This window comes from Ceratina calcarata, unplaced genomic scaffold (genome assembly GCF_001652005.2).
Source record: "Ceratina calcarata isolate Rehan_Ccalc_2016 unplaced genomic scaffold, ASM165200v1 scaffold304.2_split_2, whole genome shotgun sequence".
Taxonomy (NCBI): Eukaryota; Metazoa; Arthropoda; class Insecta; order Hymenoptera; family Apidae; genus Ceratina; species Ceratina calcarata.
In genome coordinates, this window is record NW_017152910.1 from 69,831 (window position 1) to 91,081 (window position 21,251).

Below are 21,251 nucleotides of genomic sequence, written 5' to 3' on the forward strand. Positions count from 1 at the left end.
TTTTTTTTAGATACTTTATATTATAATCCTTGTTTTCTATTATAGTTTTGTGCCTTACAAATACTTGTATTGTATTGTTGTATTGTATTGTATTGTTTATTTACCATCCAATAGAAAAAAATTGAAGATTCTTATTTCGTATGTAAAATATGCAGGATTTAGTTCAGTACGAGCTATTAGATTCAAAAGATATTCGGACGCCGACTATAGTCGGCACCCGTACATACAGCACGTCTCACAGCCGCCGACTATAGTCAGTGTCCGTAGCGAAAGGGTTAATACAAAATGAAGAAGAAACGACTCAGAAGAGATCCCGATACAGACTAATAGTGCGATTATTGACAGTGCAGGAAAGTTGGTGAAGTGGTTTACATGACGAATTGGTATTATTTACCCGACAACCATATCCTCGACTTGATAATGATCATCGCTCGTTCGAGCGTGGTTGTTCAAATTACCGCTGGCAAAATATTTCACATGTCCATATACACGTTTGGTGATGTACGTCGTTTCTCTTACAGTTAACATAAATTTTCTCAAACGTGTTTGTTTCATTATGTGTTTCAAATGATATGCCGTTCCAGGTGTTGAAAACCGGGTTTGCATACCTGAATCTGTTGCGAAACATGACTTAATAAAATGTACCATTATATGTAGTTTAGGATATGTATATGTACTATTATGAAATATAAAAATTAACGTACGCACTGGATATTAGGTATTTTTATTACAAATTTATAAATGTTATCCGTTTTATGTCCCCACGATTATAGCACAATTATTAGTAGATGGTTTGCCTCTACTCTAGAGCCTCCCTAGCGAGACCTATTTGAAACTTGTGCTTATCACGCGTTTAAGTCACCCTTCTATAGACACATTCACTTTATCCACAAATACTCTTTGTTGCGTGCTTGTCGTTCTCCAATCGCTTCCGACACTCCTCGAAGCGTATCCAGTTGCGTGCACCACTGCAACAAGTAGCGAGCGACTAAACCAATCGATCCACAGTACGCTGTACAGTCACATAAAAAAACTGCGCAAGCGTTCAGCCGCAAGTTGCACCCAGGTGCAAACGCGTCGCGTCGTCGCACCGCTGACGCGGCGTTCGTGACAGACGATTGGTTCAGTTCCCCGAAGACTCTCGATGAGTAGGTAGCTACGATGGCGAACGAATCTGTAAGTGTGAAGACGGATCTCGATAGTCACAGTGACTACAGTCTTCAACTAAACCGATGGCTTCTGAAACCGATCGGAATATGGCCCGCGTCGCCGTGCACCCCGAGACGCGACAAAATCGTTTCGTACATTGTGAACGCAATTTGCTACAGTTTCATGACCTTTTTCTTGGCTCTATGCTTGCTATACTTATTTCTGGAAGATGACAGTTTTCACATAAAAATGAGGATGATCGCTGCGTTCAGTCACTGGTTCGTCAGCATCGCCAATTACACGATACTGTTGTTGAAGCGAAAAGACATACGCAGATGTTTCGAATACATAGAGAAAGATTGGATAAGGGCAATGAACGAGAGAGATCGGGATGTGATGTTGAAGAACGCGAAATTCGGCCGGTACGTGGCTACGTCCTGCGTTGCGTTCATGCAAGGCGGCGTTTTAGCTTTTTGCTTTATAACAGCATTGAACACCGAAACGATCCGAGTGGGAAATGAAACGAGGATCGTGCACCCGCTTCCCGTACTGGTTTATAAAAAGCTAATCGACGTTAACAAAAGCCCCACAAACGAGATTATGCTTTTCGCAGAGGTATTCTCCTTATTTATCGCGAATTCCACTACAGTCGGAGTTTTCAGTTTATCCGCCGTTCTCGCCGCTCACGCGCGCGGCCAGTTTAATATCCTCATGCTGCGGATCACTGAGCTCGTAAACGGATCGGAAAAACCGAAAAAGACAACTACGTTTAACGACATTGGCATGTTAGTTGAACATCATTTAAGAACGTTAAAGTAAGCTTTATCAAATTTTATTGACTACTTCGCAATGAGTAAAAATCAAGCTCTACTGTACTTTTACTATACGATTTTACACTCCGCAATAATGCACGAACAACAATTTCCTTGCATTGTTATTCATGTAGTTTATTAAACGCTTCGTACTGAGCGGAGCGCTTGTTCAAACGCGTGAAAGGCCGGCCGGCCGGATCGGAGCCAACGCTCCCGAGCCGGAGCGCGCGCGAACCAAGCGCTCTGATTGGTCGATGTTTTTTGTTAATAACTCCTCAACCACGCCTCGGACAACTTTTTCGCAAAGGAAAATGTTGTTTAAAATCATGTCAGGAACCTCCCATTAAAATTCCTTACACTAGTTTTGAGATTTTACTTGCGAAAAACTCTGTTCCTCGTCTGCCGACCAATTTCCGTAAGCTTTGTGGAGATCACGCCCTCTGCAATAAGTCATTGGCGCTGGTCGACGACAAACATCCCCATATACGTACCCCTTGCCAAGCCCTGTAGAGGTTCGGAGGTTTAAGGAAAATCCATTTTTATGGCCCAAGGCGGTCCTTGTTTGGTACTAAGTAGACCCGTACACCAATTACTATGAAGGATACGATTGGGCAATGGAGGCAAGATACGCAGACGGTTTATACTCTCTCGTGGAACAGAGTTTGGGCCTAATGTAACGAATGTTCGACGCATTCTGCAAATGGCGGGACATTCTAACAAAAATCACCACCAGCAAAAAACATGAAATGTATCGATTAGATTTCCCTGAGCAACTACTTTATGTGTACATGTACATTCCCATTACAATCATAAATGTTTTATAGTTTTGTCGTAAGGTGTGTTTCGAATAATCACCATCACTTGCATTTGCAAGTCTAAAATTCATTGCACATACGAACGAAGACAAATATGCGCAATGAACAGACAAGGGTTAATGAAGAGATTACTTTTCTGATTACATCCCGGGTTAACATTTCAGTTTCGTGTCGACTACAGAAGAAGTGATGAACCGAATATATTTTTTAGAATTACTAAGGTGTGTGCTGGCCATAAGCATACTTGGATATTTAATTCTCATGGTATAATCTTCCACTCTTCTCGTAATTACATTGCTTACACAGTTATGATTAATCGTATCATACTCCTAGGATTGGGACGATCGAGAAGTTAAAAAACTGACTACGTATTTCGTAGTTCTCATCTCCATTTGCTTTAACATGTTTATAATGTGCTATAACGGCGAAATAATAGCGGAACAGGTACAATAATGTAATTAAAAATCTGTTAATAAGTATAATAGATTTAAATTATTGATAGTGCAATGACGTCGGTGATGTGATTTACATGACGAACTGGTATGATTTACCCGATAAAATGATCCTAGACTTGATCTTCGTCATCGCTCGGTCGAACGTGGTCGTTGAAATCACCGCCGGGAAGATAATCCACATGTCAGTTTCTACGTTCGGCCAGGTAAGTCAACTCGTTTTACGCAATCCACGTATCTGTCTACACATGGCACTTTATTCTTTTAGATGATGAAAACTAGTTTCGCATACCTTAATATGTTCCGACAAATGACGATGAGATAAAATGTATTCGTAAAGGACTCATATACAAGCATTGAAAGTTTGAAATATGAACAAGTTCAGTGTCGAATATAATTTGTATATCCTAAAGATCATTTGTATTCATTTCACAGTCACGACATATTAATTAAGAAACCGCACAAAAGTTTGTATTTTGACAATATGTATAATACTATACCATGAAAATCTAATCTAATCTAATAATATTAAATTACCTCCATTCCCAATTTCGATTGCCCTATGAAAATATCTTGAGCGTCGTCTTTAAATACTGTTCACTCAACAAAACCATTGTGAAAGTACTTTCAACTTGAGAAACGGTACGACCAGTGTTAGAGAAAGCTTTTTATTTTATTTTCACCTAAGTTTTCTGCACGCAAGCGGACACTGCGACTCAGAGAGTCCTTCCACTATCTGAGAGCAGTTTTATTTATAACTTGGCAAGTTTCGGCGTCCCACGCGAAGCCTCAAGTTCTACATGCACATTGTCCGATTCACACGGTGACTACCAACAACTTTACAACGTATAGGGTTAAACGTCGTATAACAGACCAAATCCTTGTCGTCCAGCCGGCAGATCAACACAACAAAAAACAAACAAACTGTGTTATTACTTAGACGCAAACGAACTACTTCTTCCCGTGCGACAAAAAGATCGACCGTCTTCATCCAGTCTAGATCATGTACAATATTGTACAATTTACGGGCGTATGCTGGAACAAATCGTACGAACCGACTAGACGAATCGATCGAGGGGGCATGCAATAGGTTTAGGAAAATCCGCGCAAGCGTGTATCCCGGAGCATTAAGGTGATACAAAAATTCAGTTGCACCCACGACTTCATCGAGTGTGCACGATGGAAAAAAAGACCGTACAGAAAGTCGGAGAGTACCTTGAGGGTAGCGGCGAGTACAGCCTGCAAGTAGTCAAATGGTATCTGAATTCGATAGGCATCTGGCCACCCTCCCAATCATCCTCGATGTGCCAGAGAAGCGTTTCCCGCGTTTTAAACATCCTTTGCTACTTCTTCATACTATTCACCGTCATCCCTTGCATAATCTTCCTTTGCTTGGAACCTGAAACCTTCTACACGAAACTGAAAGTTACGGGTCCCCTCAGCCACTGGTTCGTCGGTGGTATAAATTATACTACGCTGCTGATGAAGGGTAGCGCGATACGCGAATGCATTGAACATGTGAAAACCGATTGGACCATTATCACAAGATCGGATGCTCGACAAGTGATGACGAAGAACGCAAAGATCGGTCATTACGTGGCTGCCTTCTGCGCCGTTTTCATGCAGGGTGGCGTTTTATGTTGGTGCGTCGCGTCGGGGTTCACGAAGATCGACATCCAGATTGGGAACGAGACCAAGACCATACGCACGTTACCCTGCACGGTGTACATGAAATTGCTGCCTGTCGATACCAACCCGACGTACGGGATTGTGCTGGCTTCGCAGTTCGTTTCGGGATTTATCGTGAATCAGAGCACCATTTGCGCGTTCAGCCTCGCGACCGTGTTCGCGGCACACGCTCACGGTCAATTGACTATAATGATGTCTCTGATCATCGAATTCGTGAACCAATTTAAAGATCAGAATAGCAACGATGCTTTCACTGAGATCGGCGTGATCGTTGAGCACCATCTCAGGGTTCTGAGGTAAGTAGTAAAATTTGACCGCCGATTTTTTGACGGGTTTCACTAACAATAAGCGTTAAATTAACCGCAGTTTCATAGACCGTATTGAGGATGTGATGACTCGAATATGCTTCACGGAATTGTTCAAATGTACGCTGGATATGTGCATACTTGGATATTACATCCTCATGGTAGGCTAAACGGATAAGGAAATGTATGTTAACACGTTCTTTAAAGATTATTCGATAAAAATTAATTAATCGAATGTTTCATTCGAAGAAAAACTGTCTAGAGATGAAATGATCTATGCAAAAAAAAAAAAAAATACGCTATGATTAATGTAAAAATAAGAAGTCATTTGGAATATTTATTTATTAGGAATGGGCTGATCACGACGTGAGAGCTCTGAGCTCATATGTCGTTATTCTTATTTCCATGATTTTCAACATTTTTACAATATGTTACATCGGCGAAATACTAACGGAACAGGTAATATATCATCGACTTAACGATTGAATAATAATTATTTAGGAAGCCTATCGACATTCCTTGACAGTGTCAAAAGATCGGTGAGGCAGTTTACTTGACCGACTGGTATAATTTACCTGAGAAGCATATCCTTGATTTGATCCTAATTATTTCAAGATCCAGCGTGCCTCCTGACATCACAGCTGGAAAAATGGCTCACATGTCTATATACACATTCGGTAGTGTAAGTCGATTTATCAATCACGTTTAAATGTATCGGGTTACTTTTGTTAACGATACTGACATTCCAGGTGATAAGATCGGCTGTCGCCTATTTAAATCTGTTTCGACAAGTAGTATGACGATTTGTATCCTTAAAAAATATGAATATGAAAAATATAAAATGTTTATTAATATAGACAGAGTACTGAATATTGTTGTTATAGCATAAATTGTTTTAGTCGAACATGCCTTGAATAAATACTATGACTTGCAGTTTCGTTCGCAGAGGCTACTTAACAACGCGCGACTCTTCTCATTTTTCGGCTAATATAAAAACGAACAAACATGTGAACTAATTATCAATCATTTTTTAGCATAAGTATTCACTCTTAATATAAAGTCACTAAAAAGGTCTTACGATAAATAGTTGATGTATCATACGGATTCAGTTTCTAGAGACCACGGTACTAACAGACGTCGTATGGAAAATAAAAAGATAAAAACCGTCTGCATAGAAAGTAGAAGTGCACGAAGACGTTTTTTTACTGTCTGTATTATAGACGCTTTTTTTACTGTCTGTATATGCACGCCGGTTCGAAGCAACTGGTGGGTAGAAGGACAGTTGAACCGCGCTGGCAGCGAGCATCGCGAATCTATTTATTAGTTAAGACTAATAAAAAGAGCCAGCACATGCGCGATACAGAAGCTATTAGTAATCGATGTTTCGCCTGTCTCGCCTGTTAGTTGTACGTGAACTTTCGTTTGGTTACTGTCACCATGACCATTACTCTTACGAATCCGTGGGACCGAGATTGGACGTACAGTTTGCAAATGAACCGCTGGATTCTGAAGTCAATCGGTGTCTGGCCGATCGCTCTATACGAAACTACCCCGGAAAAGATCAATTCCGTGATCCTCGCATGTATCAGCACCTTCTTGATAAGTTTCCTTCTGGTGCCATGCGCCCTGTGCACCCTGTTAGACAAAACAGGCGATCTCGACGCAAAGATCAAAATGATCGGTCCGCTCAGCTTCTGCGTTATGGCAGCGATCAAGTATTACATCCTCGTCTCGCGCGGTGCAGAAATTGCCAAATGCCTCGGGATGATGCGAGACGATTGGGCGCGCATCTATTTGCAACAGAACCAAGAGGAGAAAGAGACGATGAGGGAGAATGCGAGGTTCGGCCGATCCCTGGCTGTCTTCTGCGCCGTGTTCATGTATTCCGGTGGATTTTTCTACACCACCGTGATGCCACTGTGCACAAAACGCACGGAGATTATAGATAACGAGACGGTGAGATCTCAAGCATTCCCGATTTACCGCGGGCTTCTCGATCCGCGTACCAGCCCCTCGTTCGAGATCGTACAATTGATGCAATGCTTGTCCGGGTTCGTTATTTACTCAGTCACCGTCGGTGCTTGTGGGCTCGCCGCAGTCTTCGTCATGCACGTTTGCGGCCAATTCAAAATTATCGAGATAAAGCTGAACAAGCTCGTCGACAGAACGATAGTGGAGAAGCAACGGGATACGCACGGAGACCGATTAGGCGATATCGTGGAATATCATATACAGATACTGGGGTAAAGGATGATTAGAATATTTTATAGATCATTATTAACGGTAATCGTGCCGTCGATCGGTCATAAACGATTTTCAGTTTTATATCCCAGATCGAGGAGCTTCTGAACGAGATATGTTTCGTTGAATTCGTGGGATGCAGCATGAACATATGCTTTTTAGGATACTATTTGCTCACGGTAACGATCACTCAAGTGTTAATACATTGAATGTGACGATATCTCATATGTGGTGTCAGTATTTTAGGAATGGGAGCAGAATGAGCCTATAGGGACGTTGACGTATTGCACATTACTCATATCGTTTACGTTCAATATTTTTATACTGTGTTATATCGGTGAAATTTTATCCGAACAGGTACTTTATATCTTTGTGTTATCAGTCAATGAATTTTACTTTGAATATTTGCGGAACGTGCGACAGTTTTGATTGGCATTATAGTGTAAGGAACTCAGTCTATCGGCTTACATGATTGACTGGTATCGTATCCCAGGAAAACAAGCTCTCGGTTTAATACTGCTATTCGCTATGTCGAATAGTACAATGAAATTAACAGCTGGGAAGCTCGTTGAACTATCCTTAGGCAACTTCTGCGACGTAAGTGTTACATGTTTATCTTACGATTGATGAATTGGTATTTCTCATTCGAACGTTCTCTGTTACAGATGTTAAAATCGTCATTGGCGTATTTGAGCTTGCTCCGTACGCTGACCACGTGAAAATATGTTTCCCAACGTGACGGTATATTTTGTAATACTATAACGAAATGATCACTTTATTAAAATTTAGAACGGTTATTCTTTATAAGACGTTTTCAGATCTTACGTATCTATACATTACCTATCCCAAACTAAACCGTGTCAATAACTTTTCTTTTGATACTTCACCTATGCACTAAATGTAGTATAGAGCAATTACCCCAAAACTTTACTGTATCTTAGATTCCAGCCATTGTCTCGTTCTACGAAACGAAACGAATGGAAATCGTGTAAAGTCGACTGGTCACGAAATTTGGTCAGAAGCGATTGTCGCAAGTTTACTATCGACCAGCAAATAAAGTTCCATTCATCGAATCTCGCGCTTGCGTCCCTTCGCGAGCCTCTTCGTAGTCGTTATCCCTAAAAATGTGTACATAGTTCAGTCGACGCCGTGCATTGGAGGCGTTAGCATGCGATCCGATACCACGGTTGAGCGATCGTGCATGGAACGAGCACTACGAGAACGACATATGTTCAAACTATGCGATTGGCATTTACCCTTTCGTTTACCCGTCACGCGAACAAACTGGAGAAAACGGTATTCGCGATAATTATCTTGATCTGTTCTGTGGTATTGTAACTCGTCATCTTCCCTTTCGGTCTTTACACGCTGTTTTACGAGAAAGACATGAACGTGAAGATCAAGTTGCTCGGTAATTTACTGTTCTGCATAAACAAGTACTTTTACCTTGGCGTAAAGGAACCGGCGATCAGACGTTGCATTCAACACGTAGAGAGAGAGATTGAAGGCGGTTGCAAATTCAGGATGATCACGAAATCATGATTAGAAACGTGATAATGGACCAGAGCTTGATCAGCCTTTGATACGCAGCCTTCATGGGTATAAGCGAATTGTCATATCACGCTATCATGCCGTCCCTCTCGAAAAATATAATCATTGGCAACTTCACGATCAGATCGCTCCCGCCTACGAGATCATTTTTTGTCTGCACTGTTTTTACGTAATGGTTGTTGGTGGCATCATGCTGGCCGCAAACAATTTCACCATAATCTTCACCACCCACGCCTGTGGACAGATAAAAATACAGCCGTTACGATTGGTAAGTTTGACGAATGAGAGGAAAATGTTCGTGAAAGCTATGGATGAACAATTAGCGACTGTCGTTAAGGATCACGTACGGATTCTAAGGTAAGATGCTTAATAATGAACCTTTAACGAATTAAGTCTATAGCAAAAATGTATGTATATACGATCCTTGCAAGATTTCAGTTTCGCGCGAAACACACAAGACACGTTGGGCCAGTTATTTTTAGTGAAAGTAGTCGTGTCGACTCTGATAGTATGCTTCCTCGAATATTAGTGTCTGATGGTAATCGTTATTAAAAATCTGATAGCGTATGTTTAAAAAGAAGAATCAAATTATTAGAAATGATTACATACATAGATTTATACCTATGTGAACCCGACTTTAAAAAAAATAATTAAAACGACCATGCATTCGATTTCCCTATGTTTGTACCCGTTTGTACCACTCTTCATTTCGTTTGTACCCTTAAAAGGTGAAAGTTAAGGGTGGTGTGAAAAACAGGTAACAGCTCATTTTAAGATATCGCAATTTGCCATTGGTCATTCGATTAAGTATTGTTTGTACCCCCGGGGGTTCGTTTGTACGGAAAATAGAGTGGAAGCTATCTTCGACGTTTTTCGAGATGTTCGAAATCCGCGAACGCGTGCTGTGTCCGAATCGCGGAACAAACGAAACCCCGGGGGTACAAACGAAGGTGAAGGTGGTACAAAACGGGTACAAACGAAGTGCGATGTCCTTCGGGAACAATGAAAACTACACTACTTTTTTCTGTCTCAAACTGTTGGAACGGTTTATTAATTTGTTTCCGTTTCCAAGTATAAACTGTTTTAAACTCAAGGAAAGGAAGGCTATAACTCTGGAAAAAAAGCGTTCAATTTTTTTTACCGTTCTTTCTTACGAGTTTATTACACGCAACATTTCTACCCCTTTTCAATCCATAGAACAGTACACGTATCAGAATTAATCCACTTTTATCAGACGGTGACCATATGCTCGCACTCTATACCTCCCCGAGGCAATAATTTCCAACGGCAAAATTTCTGACCAACAATTTCCAGCGTTCATTTACGCGAAATCATTTAAAAGACAATGTCATACTAGGATGAAACTGGCACGTGTCAAATTATCTATAAACAGGTAATACACGCGAGTCTCTCAAACGGATAATTACCGTTTCAACGATCGAGCGATTATTGTTCCCTTACGACGTAACGTTGCCTTTCCCCTGAGCTGACTACCCTCGGGTTCGCTCTCCCCAGCGAACGTCGAAATGATATGTTAATGAGCAAAAAATGGATAAACGCTATCTTATCGACTAACGATTCCCCTCTTTGCGTACTGATAGCGAATCTTTAAGCACATAGAAAAGTTCTGCGTGTGCATTAAAATTTATTGAAACCAAGGGTGGCGCGCTTGCGTCGAATGTGTGCCCTGTCTTTCAGTCGGCAGTGTGCACCGAAGCTGCGATCATGTACGATCGATCAGCTAACGGTATCAGCGAGCAGCTGAACACCAATTACAAGAATGACATACATTACACCCTGCAGATGTGCCAGTGGCTGTTAAAGCCGCTCGGAATATGGCCGGTCATTTACAAGCGCACTAGTCAATTGGAGAAACTGATCGCGTTTATTTTATTTTCCATGTGCTTCTTCACTCTCCTGTTCATTATCGTGCCATGCTGCAATTTTATCTTTTCCAGCGAGAATAGTATACACGTGAAAGTGAAACTGCTCGGCCCGGTCAGCTTCTCCATGACCTCCGCGATGAAGTATTGCTATTTTGGACTAAAGGGACAGTTTTTTGAACGGTGCATCGAGCATGTCGAGAGAGACTGGAAGACAGTGCAGGACCCCAACCACCGAGGGATTATGTTAAAGTATGTGACGATCAGCAGGAATATGATCATCGTCTGCGCTATATTCCTGTACACGGGCGGAATGTCGCATCACACGGTGGAGCAGTTCTTGTCGAAAGAGAGGAGCAAGAGTAACAACACAGTGAGACCATTGGCTTATCCCGGATACGATGCCTTCTTCGACGTACAGTCGAGTCCTACATACGAAATCGTTTTCTTTCTTCATTGCTCCGCCGCGATGGTAACGCATACTGTCGCGACCGGCGCCTACAGTTTGGCAGCGATCTTCGTTACTCATATCTGCGGTCAGATTCAGATAAACATAACGAGATTGCAGGAATTGGTCAAGAAAGTGGAGAACAATGATGTTACACCCGACCCCTTGGCGATTATCATTCATGATCACGTCGAAATTATCAAGTAGGAATCGAAGACTCTTCAGCAAGGGGTGAAAAATAATCACTTTTTACGTACCTTACAACATCGAATTTCAGATTTGCGAGAAACGTTGAAGAAGCTTTGCGCGAGATATGTCTCATTCAAATCATCGAATCGACGGTGAACATGTGCATGCTCGAATACTATTGTTTGTCGGTAAACAATTTCAACCTTATTCGTATAATTCGATTGAAAATTATATGGTAATGGTAAACAAGTTTATGGAGTGCTTATTGTAGGAATGGCGGAACAGCGACGCGGTCGCTATAGTGACTTATTCCACTTTGTTGATCTCTTTCACTTTCAATATATTCATATTTTGCTACATAGGCGAAGTTCTCTTCGAACAGGTAAATAGTTTCCTTAATAGTAGTGTTCCTGTACAAAACATTAATAAATTGTGCTTAACTGTCGCAATTAGTGCACGCGAATTGGTGTGGCTTCCTACGAGATCGAATGGTACAATCTGCCAGCTAAGAGAGCTCACGATCTTATTCTACTCAATGTCATATCGCAAAACCCGCCGATACTTACAGCCGGGAAAATAATCGAATTATCTTTAACAACCTTCAGCACCGTAAGGTTCTTTTACTGAAACCATAATGGTTCAAGGGAATGGATTGAAAAATGGTAAATGCTTTCAGGTAGTGAAGACATCGGTAGTTTACTTCAATCTGCTTCGAACGTTTACGGAGTAAAACATATTTTCGCCCATGCTATTAAATTGCAGAATGATATAATATTTTTTACAAATTTTTTCAAACAGACGATATTACAATATCCGATACTTCATTTGAACCAGAGAACGAATAAATTCATCATTTGAAGTATTCATCATAACAGTAGTATTGACAATTATTTACATATATGAATCGGACACTATTCACGACAATCCACATAAAATTTTATGGCGACGCATACGTACTTATCCCAGAAAAGTGATAGTTCTCAGCCCAAGTTCCTTTGTTCTACACATTCGATTTCCCCTTATACACCGGTGCGTACTCCCCAACGAACTGAGAGTTTGAAATTAATGAGCAAAAAACGTCCCCTGATTATCGACTGATGTCCCCCTACTGTAATATGCACCGTGTGTGGCACACGCATGTGGTCGATGTTCGTATCAGAGAAAGCACGCGCTTGCGTTCTTGTCAGCATTGTGACTAAACTTCAGACTGTCATTCAGTCGACAGCGTGTACTGAAGCAGTCAGCATGCACCATCAGTCACGCAATGACACGAAGGAAGAGCCAAGTAATTGGAATTCTGTAAGGGACGTACAGTACACGCTACAGCTGAGCAAGTGGCTGTTGAAGCCGATCGGAGTTTGGCCGCTTGTTTCCGGTCGAAGCAGCAGACTGGATTATTTCGTCTCCGCGGTTCTAATGGTCACGTGCTTCTCGAGTATCTTCTTCATCATCGTACCGTCCGGCCACTATGTCCTCTATGTGAATAAAAGCGTACAGATGAAGTTGAAGCTGCTCGGACCGGTGGGTTTCTGTGTGTCCTCTGTATTGAAATACTGCTGTCTCATTATAAAAAGTACCCCCTTGAAACGGTGCATCCAACACGTGGAGAAGGATTGGAGAACGGTACAGGACCCTAACCACTGGAGAATTATGTTAAAGTATGTGACGATCAGCAGGAATTTAATCACCATCTGCGCCAGTTTCATCTACACAGGTGGTATGTCCTTTCACACGGTTATGCAGTTCTTGTCGAACGATAATAGCACCTTCAGACCACTCTCGTATCCCGGCTACGATTGGTTCCTCGATGTGCGGTCGAGTCCTACTTACGAAATAGTGTTTCTTACTCACTGTCTCGCGGCTATGACTATGTACACTGTTACGACTGCCGCGTACAGTTTAGCAGCGATCTTCGTTACTCATATCTGCGGCCAGATTCAGATAAACATAAAGAGATTGCAGGAATTGGTCCAGAAAGTGGAGAACAACGATGTTACACCCGACCCGATGGCGATCATCATTCATGATCACGTCGAGATTATCAAGTAGGAATCGAAGACTCTTCAGCAAGGGGTGAAAAATGATCATTTTTTACGTAACTTACAACATCGAATTTCAGATTTGCGAGAAACGTTGAAGAAGCTTTGCGCGAGATATGTCTCATTCAAATCATCGAATCGACGGTGAACATGTGCATGCTCGAATACTATTGTTTGTCGGTAAACGATTTCAACCTTATTCATATAATTCGATTGAAAATTATATGGTAATGGTAAACAATTTTATGTAGTGTTTATTATAGGAATGGCGGAACAGCGACGCGGTCGCTATAGTGACGTATTCCACTTTGTTGATCTCTTTCACTTTCAATATATTCATATTTTGCTACATAGGCGAAGTTCTCTTCGAACAGGTAGATAGTTTCCTTAGTAGTAGTTTTCCTGTATGAAACATTAATAAATTATGCTTAACTGTCGCAATTAGTGCACGCAAATTGGTGTGGCTTTCTACGAGATTGAATGGTACAATCTGCCAGCCAAGACAGCTCACGATCTTATTCTATTGAATGTCATATCGCAAAACCCGACGATACTTACAGCCGGGAAAATAATCGAATTATCTTTAACAACCTTCAGCACCGTAAGTTTCTTTTACTGAAACAATATTGGTTCAAGGGAATGGATTGAAAAATGGTAAATGCTTTCAGGTAGTGAAGACATCGGTAGTTTACTTCAATCTGCTTCGAACGTTTACGGAGTAAAACATATTTTCGCCCATGCTATTAAATTGCAGAATGATATAATATTTTTTACAAATTTTTTCAAACAGACGATTTGACATTTTATCCGAAGTCATTATTATTTTAATTAAACTTAACGTCATGTTACAGAGTTTGCGTAGATTTTAACTGGCATACATGTGAATTTCAAATACCTTCGCTAGCGAATGATAAAGCACTTGTTGAGCAAATTTTTGTCGACGTCTGTTTTTGTTAACACTTACTTTATTTCTGTAATAGGTTACAATATCCGATACTTCATTTGAACCAGAGAACGAATAAATTCATCATTTGAAGTATTCATCATAACAGTAGTATTGACAATTATTTACATATATGAATCGGACACTATTCACGACAATCCACATAAAATTTTATGGCGACGCATACGTACTTATCCCAGAAAAGTGATAGTTCTCAGCCCAAGTTCCTTTGTTCTACACATTCGATTTCCCCTTATACACCGGTGCGTACTCCCCAACGAACTGAGAGTTTGAAATTAATGAGCAAAAAACGTCCCCTGATTATCGACTGATGTCCCCCTACTGTAATATGCACCGTGTGTGGCACACGCATGTGGTCGATGTTCGTATCAGAGAAAGCACGCGCTTGCGTTCTTGTCAGCATTGTGACTAAACTTCAGACTGTCATTCAGTCGACAGCGTGTACTGAAGCAGTCAGCATGCACCATCAGTCACGCAATGACACGAAGGAAGAGCCAAGTAATTGGAATTCTGTAAGGGACGTACAGTACACGCTACAGCTGAGCAAGTGGCTGTTGAAGCCGATCGGAGTTTGGCCGCTTGTTTCCGGTCGAAGCAGCAGACTGGATTATTTCGTCTCCGCGGTTCTAATGGTCACGTGCTTCTCGAGTATCTTCTTCATCATCGTACCGTCCGGCCACTATGTCCTCTATGTGAATAAAAGCGTACAGATGAAGTTGAAGCTGCTCGGACCGGTGGGTTTCTGTGTGTCCTCTGTATTGAAATACTGCTGTCTCATTATAAAAAGTACCCCCTTGAAACGGTGCATCCAACACGTGGAGAAGGATTGGAGAACGGTACAGGACCCTAACCACTGGAGAATTATGTTAAAGTATGTGACGATCAGCAGGAATTTAATCACCATCTGCGCCAGTTTCATCTACACAGGTGGTATGTCCTTTCACACGGTTATGCAGTTCTTGTCGAACGATAATAGCACCTTCAGACCACTCTCGTATCCCGGCTACGATTGGTTCCTCGATGTGCGGTCGAGTCCTACTTACGAAATAGTGTTTCTTACTCACTGTCTCGCGGCTATGACTATGTACACTGTTACGACTGCCGCGTACAGTTTAGCAGCGATCTTCGTTACTCATATCTGCGGCCAGATTCAGATAAACATAAAGAGATTGCAGGAATTGGTCCAGAAAGTGGAGAACAACGATGTTACACCCGACCCGATGGCGATCATCATTCATGATCACGTCGAGATTATCAAGTAGGAATCGAAGACTCTTCAGCAAGGGGTGAAAAATGATCATTTTTTACGTAACTTACAACATCGAATTTCAGATTTGCGAGAAACGTTGAAGAAGCTTTGCGCGAGATATGTCTCATTCAAATCATCGAATCGACGGTGAACATGTGCATGCTCGAATACTATTGTTTGTCGGTAAACGATTTCAACCTTATTCATATAATTCGATTGAAAATTATATGGTAATGGTAAACAATTTTATGTAGTGTTTATTATAGGAATGGCGGAACAGCGACGCGGTCGCTATAGTGACGTATTCCACTTTGTTGATCTCTTTCACTTTCAATATATTCATATTTTGCTACATAGGCGAAGTTCTCTTCGAACAGGTAGATAGTTTCCTTAGTAGTAGTTTTCCTGTATGAAACATTAATAAATTATGCTTAACTGTCGCAATTAGTGCACGCAAATTGGTGTGGCTTTCTACGAGATTGAATGGTACAATCTGCCAGCCAAGACAGCTCACGATCTTATTCTATTGAATGTCATATCGCAAAACCCGACGATACTTACAGCCGGGAAAATAATCGAATTATCTTTAACAACCTTCAGCACCGTAAGTTTCTTTTACTGAAACAATATTGGTTCAAGGGAATGGATTGAAAAATGGTAAATGCTTTCAGGTAGTGAAGACATCGGTAGTTTACTTCAATCTGCTTCGAACGTTTACGGAGTAAAACATATTTTCGCCCATGCTATTAAATTGCAGAATGATATAATATTTTTTACAAATTTTTTCAAACAGACGATTTGACATTTTATCCGAAGTCATTATTATTTTAATTAAACTTAACGTCATGTTACAGAGTTTGCGTAGATTTTAACTGGCATACATGTGAATTTCAAATACCTTCGCTAGCGAATGATAAAGCACTTGTTGAGCAAATTTTTGTCGACGTCTGTTTTTGTTAACACTTACTTTATTTCTGTAATAGGTTACAATATCCGATACTTCATTTGAACCAGAGAACGAATAAATTCATCATTTGAAGTATTCATCATAACAGTAGTATTGACAATTATTTACATATATGAATCGGACACTATTCACGACAATCCACATAAAATTTTATGGCGACGCATACGTACTTATCCCAGAAAAGTGATAGTTCTCAGCCCAAGTTCCTTTGTTCTACACATTCGATTTCCCCTTATACACCGGTGCGTACTCCCCAACGAACTGAGAGTTTGAAATTAATGAGCAAAAAACGTCCCCTGATTATCGACTGATGTCCCCCTACTGTAATATGCACCGTGTGTGGCACACGCATGTGGTCGATGTTCGTATCAGAGAAAGCACGCGCTTGCGTTCTTGTCAGCATTGTGACTAAACTTCAGACTGTCATTCAGTCGACAGCGTGTACTGAAGCAGTCAGCATGCACCATCAGTCACGCAATGACACGAAGGAAGAGCCAAGTAATTGGAATTCTGTAAGGGACGTACAGTACACGCTACAGCTGAGCAAGTGGCTGTTGAAGCCGATCGGAGTTTGGCCGCTTGTTTCCGGTCGAAGCAGCAGACTGGATTATTTCGTCTCCGCGGTTCTAATGGTCACGTGCTTCTCGAGTATCTTCTTCATCATCGTACCGTCCGGCCACTATGTCCTCTATGTGAATAAAAGCGTACAGATGAAGTTGAAGCTGTTCGGACCTGTGGGTTTCTGTGTGTCCTCTGTATTGAAATACTGCTGTCTCATTATAAAAAGTACCCCCTTGAAACGGTGCATCCAACACGTGGAGAAGGATTGGAGAACGGTGCAGGACCCCAACCACCGGGGAATTATGTTAAAGTATATGACAATGAGCAGGAATTTAATCACCATCTGCGCCAGTTTCATCTACACAGGTGGTATGTCCTTTCATACAGTTATGCAGTTCTTGTCGAAAGAGGGTGTCAAAGATAATAGCACCTTTAGGCCACTCTCGTATCCCGGCTACGATTGGTTCCTCGATGTGCAGTCGAGTCCTACCTATGAAATAGTGTTTTTTACTCACTGTTTCGCGGCTATGATTATGTACACTGTTACGACGGCCGCGTACAGTTTCGCAGCGGTATTCGTTACTCATATTTGCGGTCAAATTCGGATACAAATAGTCAAATTGGACGAGTTAGTTGAGAGAATCGAAATGAAAGACGATGATCTATTGAATACCATTGTTCACGATCATGTGGAGATTTTGAGGTGAGAATGATGAAAACTTGCACGATTTTCTTTTATATTTTCTTTATGGGAAATAGTAAAAAGACAGATATGTGTGGCTGTTACAGATTTGCGAAGACCACCGAGAAAGCTTTGCGCGAATTATGCTTCATCCAAATCGTGGAATCCACGTTGATTATGTGCATACTCGAGTACTACACTATTATGGTAACTAATCGGAAAATGAAAATCGTTTCAGAAAATATGTTACCGACAAACCGACTTTCAGGGACGGAGGGATGCAGTCGTACTGTTGACCTATGCCACCTTGTTGATTTCCTTCACTTATAATATATTTATATTTTGTTACATAGGCGAGATTCTCTCTGAGCAGGTACAAAAATTAAATTTTTAGAAAAAATTAAATAACCGTTTTGAACGTCATTAACAATCGTGATTAGTTTTACCTAATTGGTACGACTACCTATGAAATCAAATGGTACACTTTGCCAGCGAGGAAAGCTCACGATCTTATTCTACTGAACATCATATCGCAGAATCCTCCGAAACTTACTGCCGGAAAAATAATTCAGTTATCCTTGGACACTTTCGGTAATGTAAGTAAAATGTAATCCATTCTTTTCACTTTTTATTTTGTTTATTGTAACATTAGGTATGATCAACATTCAATAATTTCCAGGTGGTGAAAACGTCGGTTGTTTATTTAAATTTAATACTGACAATTACGAATTGGTAATTCATTTTAATCATTCAATATTCACTGTTATCTATTTTTAATTAACGAATGATCCAAATAATAATTTTGCAGATCTTTTTTTCTAACACTAAATGGAAAGTACGAATGTATCGTATTATAACTGCAGGAATGTTACACTAACTTAACAATAACATTTCGTAATGAATGTAACAACAAAATATTTATATTAGCAATAAAATACCAATCGTTTATCCTTCTAAGTAAATCGTTTTCAATACTCACCCATTTTCTAAAATTAACCAGTGTGAGTATATGACGTAACAAGTAACCGTTCAAATCGCTCAAACCCGAAATCTAACGTTTTATCACCATGTATGGTTACACGAAACGAATAAACACATTGAAATTATAATTTATTCAAATTTCAATATCTACTTACATCTTATCCACAAAGATTATCTTACATATATTTTGACGAATTTCTTTCGTATGCAGATTACCTTCGACGAAAGATTTGAGTGTACAGAAATTGATCAGTTCACAGCCAAAGAATTAGCAGTGTAATCCTTTAACTTGCAGATTCGTATATTCGTCGTACAGTTTCTAAACGCAAAACTTTCTGGTCAGGTTTCGCATCTGATGAGATATTAAGAAAGAAATTGCATCTGTCCCTCGTATACTTCAAACGTTGTCAATTATTTCTCAGCCCAGATACAAACTTGTGCGAACTTTGTAGAACCTGGTAAAGCGGTTCGCGTGCTCTTGTCTTTTTTTGCGGTCTCAACCAACGGCCAACGAGAGGAGACAGTATACTTCGTTCGAAAAAACCTCCACGGTTCTTCTACCTTTTACTTTTCTTTTTATCGTATGCATTATCACGTGCGTCGACGTATAAGTTCGCTAGTCGATATCACTCTTGATACATTCTATAGAACAATACGTCGCATAATTAAACTCTTTTTTTGAACGGTAGCGATGCGCCTGCGTCTTTAGATTCGCTGTCAAGAGAATGCTCTTCGATCAGTCGAACAACTACGCCGACGATACTAAGACGTTTCTAAGAATCAGTCGAGACGTACGATGAATAATAATTATCAGAAAAATACACGGAACAGTCTAAAATATTGTCGACTGCTTCTGAAGGTAATCGGTGTCTGGCCGTTGATAAACGGCTACCACGGCGTAATCGAGAGAATCGTCTCGATGATACTGATAGCAGCGTGTCTAGGCAGTTTGTTGTTTGCGCTGCTCCCGACAACGTACTACTGCTTTTTCTACGTGAAACAGATCGACGAGCGGATCACGATTTTTGCGCCTATCTGTTACTGCAGTTCGTGCATAATGAAGCTCTATTATCTCTGTTCGAAATCAACCGCGTTGAAGGATTGCATCGAACAGATGGAGGAGGATTGGAAATCGATAGAAACCGTGGAACACCAGACTATCATGCTCGAAAAATTAGCTATCGCTAATAAATCGACCCTCGCGTTTACGATTCTCTTGTACATCAACGGCATATGCTACGTCACCGTTTTACCCTTGTTTTCGTCCCCGTGGTCTGTGGCCACTAATGCCACTGAAGATGTGAAACCATTGCTTTTCCCCGGGTTAGACTTGTTTATTGATGACATTTACTCGGCACCTATCTACCAAATGATATACAGCGCGCACTGCGCTTACGCGTGTCTCTCTGTAGGCGTAGAGACAGCCTTGTGCGGTATAATGGCAACCTTCGTCGGTCATGCTCGCGGAATGCTTCAGATTCAAATGGCACTGTTGGAAGATATGGTTGTAGATGCGAAGAATAACAAGGAGAAAAGTCTCTTACCTCTTATCGTCAGTAATCACGTTGGGATATTAACGTAAGTCTATCACTTTATCGTTCGATTCTTATTTCACATAGCAAAACTGATTACTTCTTCCTCGCTGGTTCCACGATATAGCAATTTTCTACTTATATCTGTAAATATTTTTAGATACGCGAAACGCGTCGCGTATGCGATGCAAGAGATATGTTTTTTGGAAGTAACGACCACGACTCTTCTTATATGCACTATGGAATATCTTTCCATTATGGTAAACGGCATTAGTGTTTAGCAGTACTAGATTGCGTATGCACTTAATTAAGTACATGATTTCTTTTAGGCGTGGAGAGACGTTGATTTGATAGCGCTCGGAACATACGTTGGCTCGTGGATTTCGATGACTCTGAATATGTTCATAATTTGTTACGCGGGCGATCTTCTTGTCGAAGAGGTGTCGTACGATTTTCAATGATCCGCACTTACATCCCTTTCGAGAGCAATAAAATTAATTATTCTCTCAATAGGGCGAAAAATTTGGTGAAGCGACTTACAATATAGAATGGTACAACCTACCAGAAAAGAAGGCCCAGGACTTAATAATTCTGATTGGTATATCGAGATATCCGCCGAAGCTTACGGGTGGGAAGATATTCGAAATATCAATAGACACATTCAGCTCTGTACGTAAACATTAAATATAAATCATAATCCGATGACACGAATAACAGGCTTAAACAACAATCGAAATTTTAC

The 21,251-nt window shown here is 40.8% G+C and overlaps 8 protein-coding genes and 1 long non-coding RNA gene across 10 annotated transcripts in view; 8 read left to right on the plus strand and 1 right to left on the minus strand.

Annotated features, from left to right (window-relative positions):
- The window catches only part of LOC108624256 (odorant receptor 4-like), a 2,524-nt gene extending 1,838 nt beyond the window's left edge, over window positions 1-686 (plus strand). The window contains exons 4-5 of the mRNA XM_026812977.1: window positions 346-501; window positions 585-686. Coding sequence (XP_026668778.1) covers window positions 346-501; window positions 585-635 — 207 coding nt within the window. The 3' untranslated portion in view covers window positions 636-686. The remainder of the gene's footprint in view (window positions 1-345; window positions 502-584) is intronic.
- A 475-nt stretch (window positions 687-1,161) lies between these two features.
- LOC113464235 (odorant receptor 82a-like) lies at window positions 1,162-3,760 on the plus strand. Its single transcript, XM_026812987.1, has 5 exons — window positions 1,162-1,964; window positions 2,941-3,040; window positions 3,110-3,220; window positions 3,279-3,434; window positions 3,497-3,760. Exons 1-5 carry the CDS (start codon window positions 1,162-1,164, stop codon window positions 3,551-3,553), a joined length of 1,227 nt encoding a protein of 408 aa, XP_026668788.1. The 3' UTR covers window positions 3,554-3,760.
- Window positions 3,761-4,113: 353 nt separating this feature from the next.
- Or35 (odorant receptor 35) lies at window positions 4,114-8,282 on the plus strand. Its single transcript, XM_018023418.2, has 10 exons — window positions 4,114-5,213; window positions 5,284-5,383; window positions 5,571-5,681; window positions 5,749-5,904; window positions 5,972-6,013; window positions 6,627-7,465; window positions 7,543-7,642; window positions 7,710-7,820; window positions 7,905-8,060; window positions 8,129-8,282. The coding sequence occupies exons 1-10, from the start codon at window positions 4,408-4,410 to the stop codon at window positions 8,180-8,182; spliced, it is 2,475 nt and encodes an 824-aa protein (XP_017878907.2). The 5' UTR covers window positions 4,114-4,407; the 3' UTR covers window positions 8,183-8,282.
- A 437-nt stretch (window positions 8,283-8,719) lies between these two features.
- Window positions 8,720-12,605, minus strand: LOC113464234 (uncharacterized). Its single transcript, XR_003389080.1, has 3 exons — window positions 12,492-12,605; window positions 8,910-9,248; window positions 8,720-8,831 (listed from the first exon to the last, which is right to left on the minus strand). It is a non-coding gene; the product is annotated as an uncharacterized LOC113464234 (long non-coding RNA).
- LOC108624263 (odorant receptor 9a-like) lies at window positions 10,593-12,326 on the plus strand. The gene is made up of 5 exons (XM_018023424.2): window positions 10,593-11,548; window positions 11,623-11,722; window positions 11,806-11,916; window positions 11,988-12,143; window positions 12,211-12,326. Exons 1-5 carry the CDS (start codon window positions 10,740-10,742, stop codon window positions 12,262-12,264), a joined length of 1,230 nt encoding a protein of 409 aa, XP_017878913.1. The 5' UTR covers window positions 10,593-10,739; the 3' UTR covers window positions 12,265-12,326.
- A 121-nt stretch (window positions 12,606-12,726) lies between the features above and the next one.
- LOC108624261 (odorant receptor 2a-like) lies at window positions 12,727-14,604 on the plus strand. Its single transcript, XM_018023421.2, has 5 exons — window positions 12,727-13,579; window positions 13,654-13,753; window positions 13,837-13,947; window positions 14,019-14,174; window positions 14,242-14,604. Exons 1-5 carry the CDS (start codon window positions 12,780-12,782, stop codon window positions 14,293-14,295), a joined length of 1,221 nt encoding a protein of 406 aa, XP_017878910.1. The 5' UTR covers window positions 12,727-12,779; the 3' UTR covers window positions 14,296-14,604.
- Window positions 14,605-14,942: 338 nt separating this feature from the next.
- On the plus strand, window positions 14,943-16,820 carry LOC108624262 (odorant receptor 2a-like). The gene is made up of 5 exons (XM_018023423.2): window positions 14,943-15,795; window positions 15,870-15,969; window positions 16,053-16,163; window positions 16,235-16,390; window positions 16,458-16,820. The coding sequence occupies exons 1-5, from the start codon at window positions 14,996-14,998 to the stop codon at window positions 16,509-16,511; spliced, it is 1,221 nt and encodes a 406-aa protein (XP_017878912.1). The 5' UTR covers window positions 14,943-14,995; the 3' UTR covers window positions 16,512-16,820.
- Window positions 16,821-17,158: 338 nt separating this feature from the next.
- Window positions 17,159-18,929, plus strand: LOC108624260 (odorant receptor 82a-like). 2 transcript variants are annotated; one of them, XM_026812968.1, is made up of 6 exons: window positions 17,159-18,017; window positions 18,104-18,203; window positions 18,265-18,369; window positions 18,437-18,592; window positions 18,676-18,728; window positions 18,805-18,929. In XM_026812968.1, coding segments are annotated over exons 1-6 (1,221 nt in total). In that variant the 5' UTR covers window positions 17,159-17,211; the 3' UTR covers window positions 18,806-18,929. The 2 variants fall into 2 exon arrangements, with proteins under 2 accessions (XP_026668769.1, XP_017878909.1); XM_018023420.2 differs by lacking the exon at window positions 18,805-18,929 and having other exon boundaries at window positions 18,676-18,732.
- Window positions 18,930-19,736: 807 nt separating this feature from the next.
- On the plus strand, window positions 19,737-21,178 carry LOC108624259 (odorant receptor 4-like; the record flags this gene model as incomplete). Its single annotated transcript, XM_018023419.2, has 4 exons — window positions 19,737-20,555; window positions 20,670-20,769; window positions 20,839-20,949; window positions 21,023-21,178. Coding segments are annotated over exons 1-4 (1,149 nt in total), but the record flags the coding sequence as incomplete, so codon positions are not given.
- Window positions 21,179-21,251: the final 73 nt, after the last annotated feature.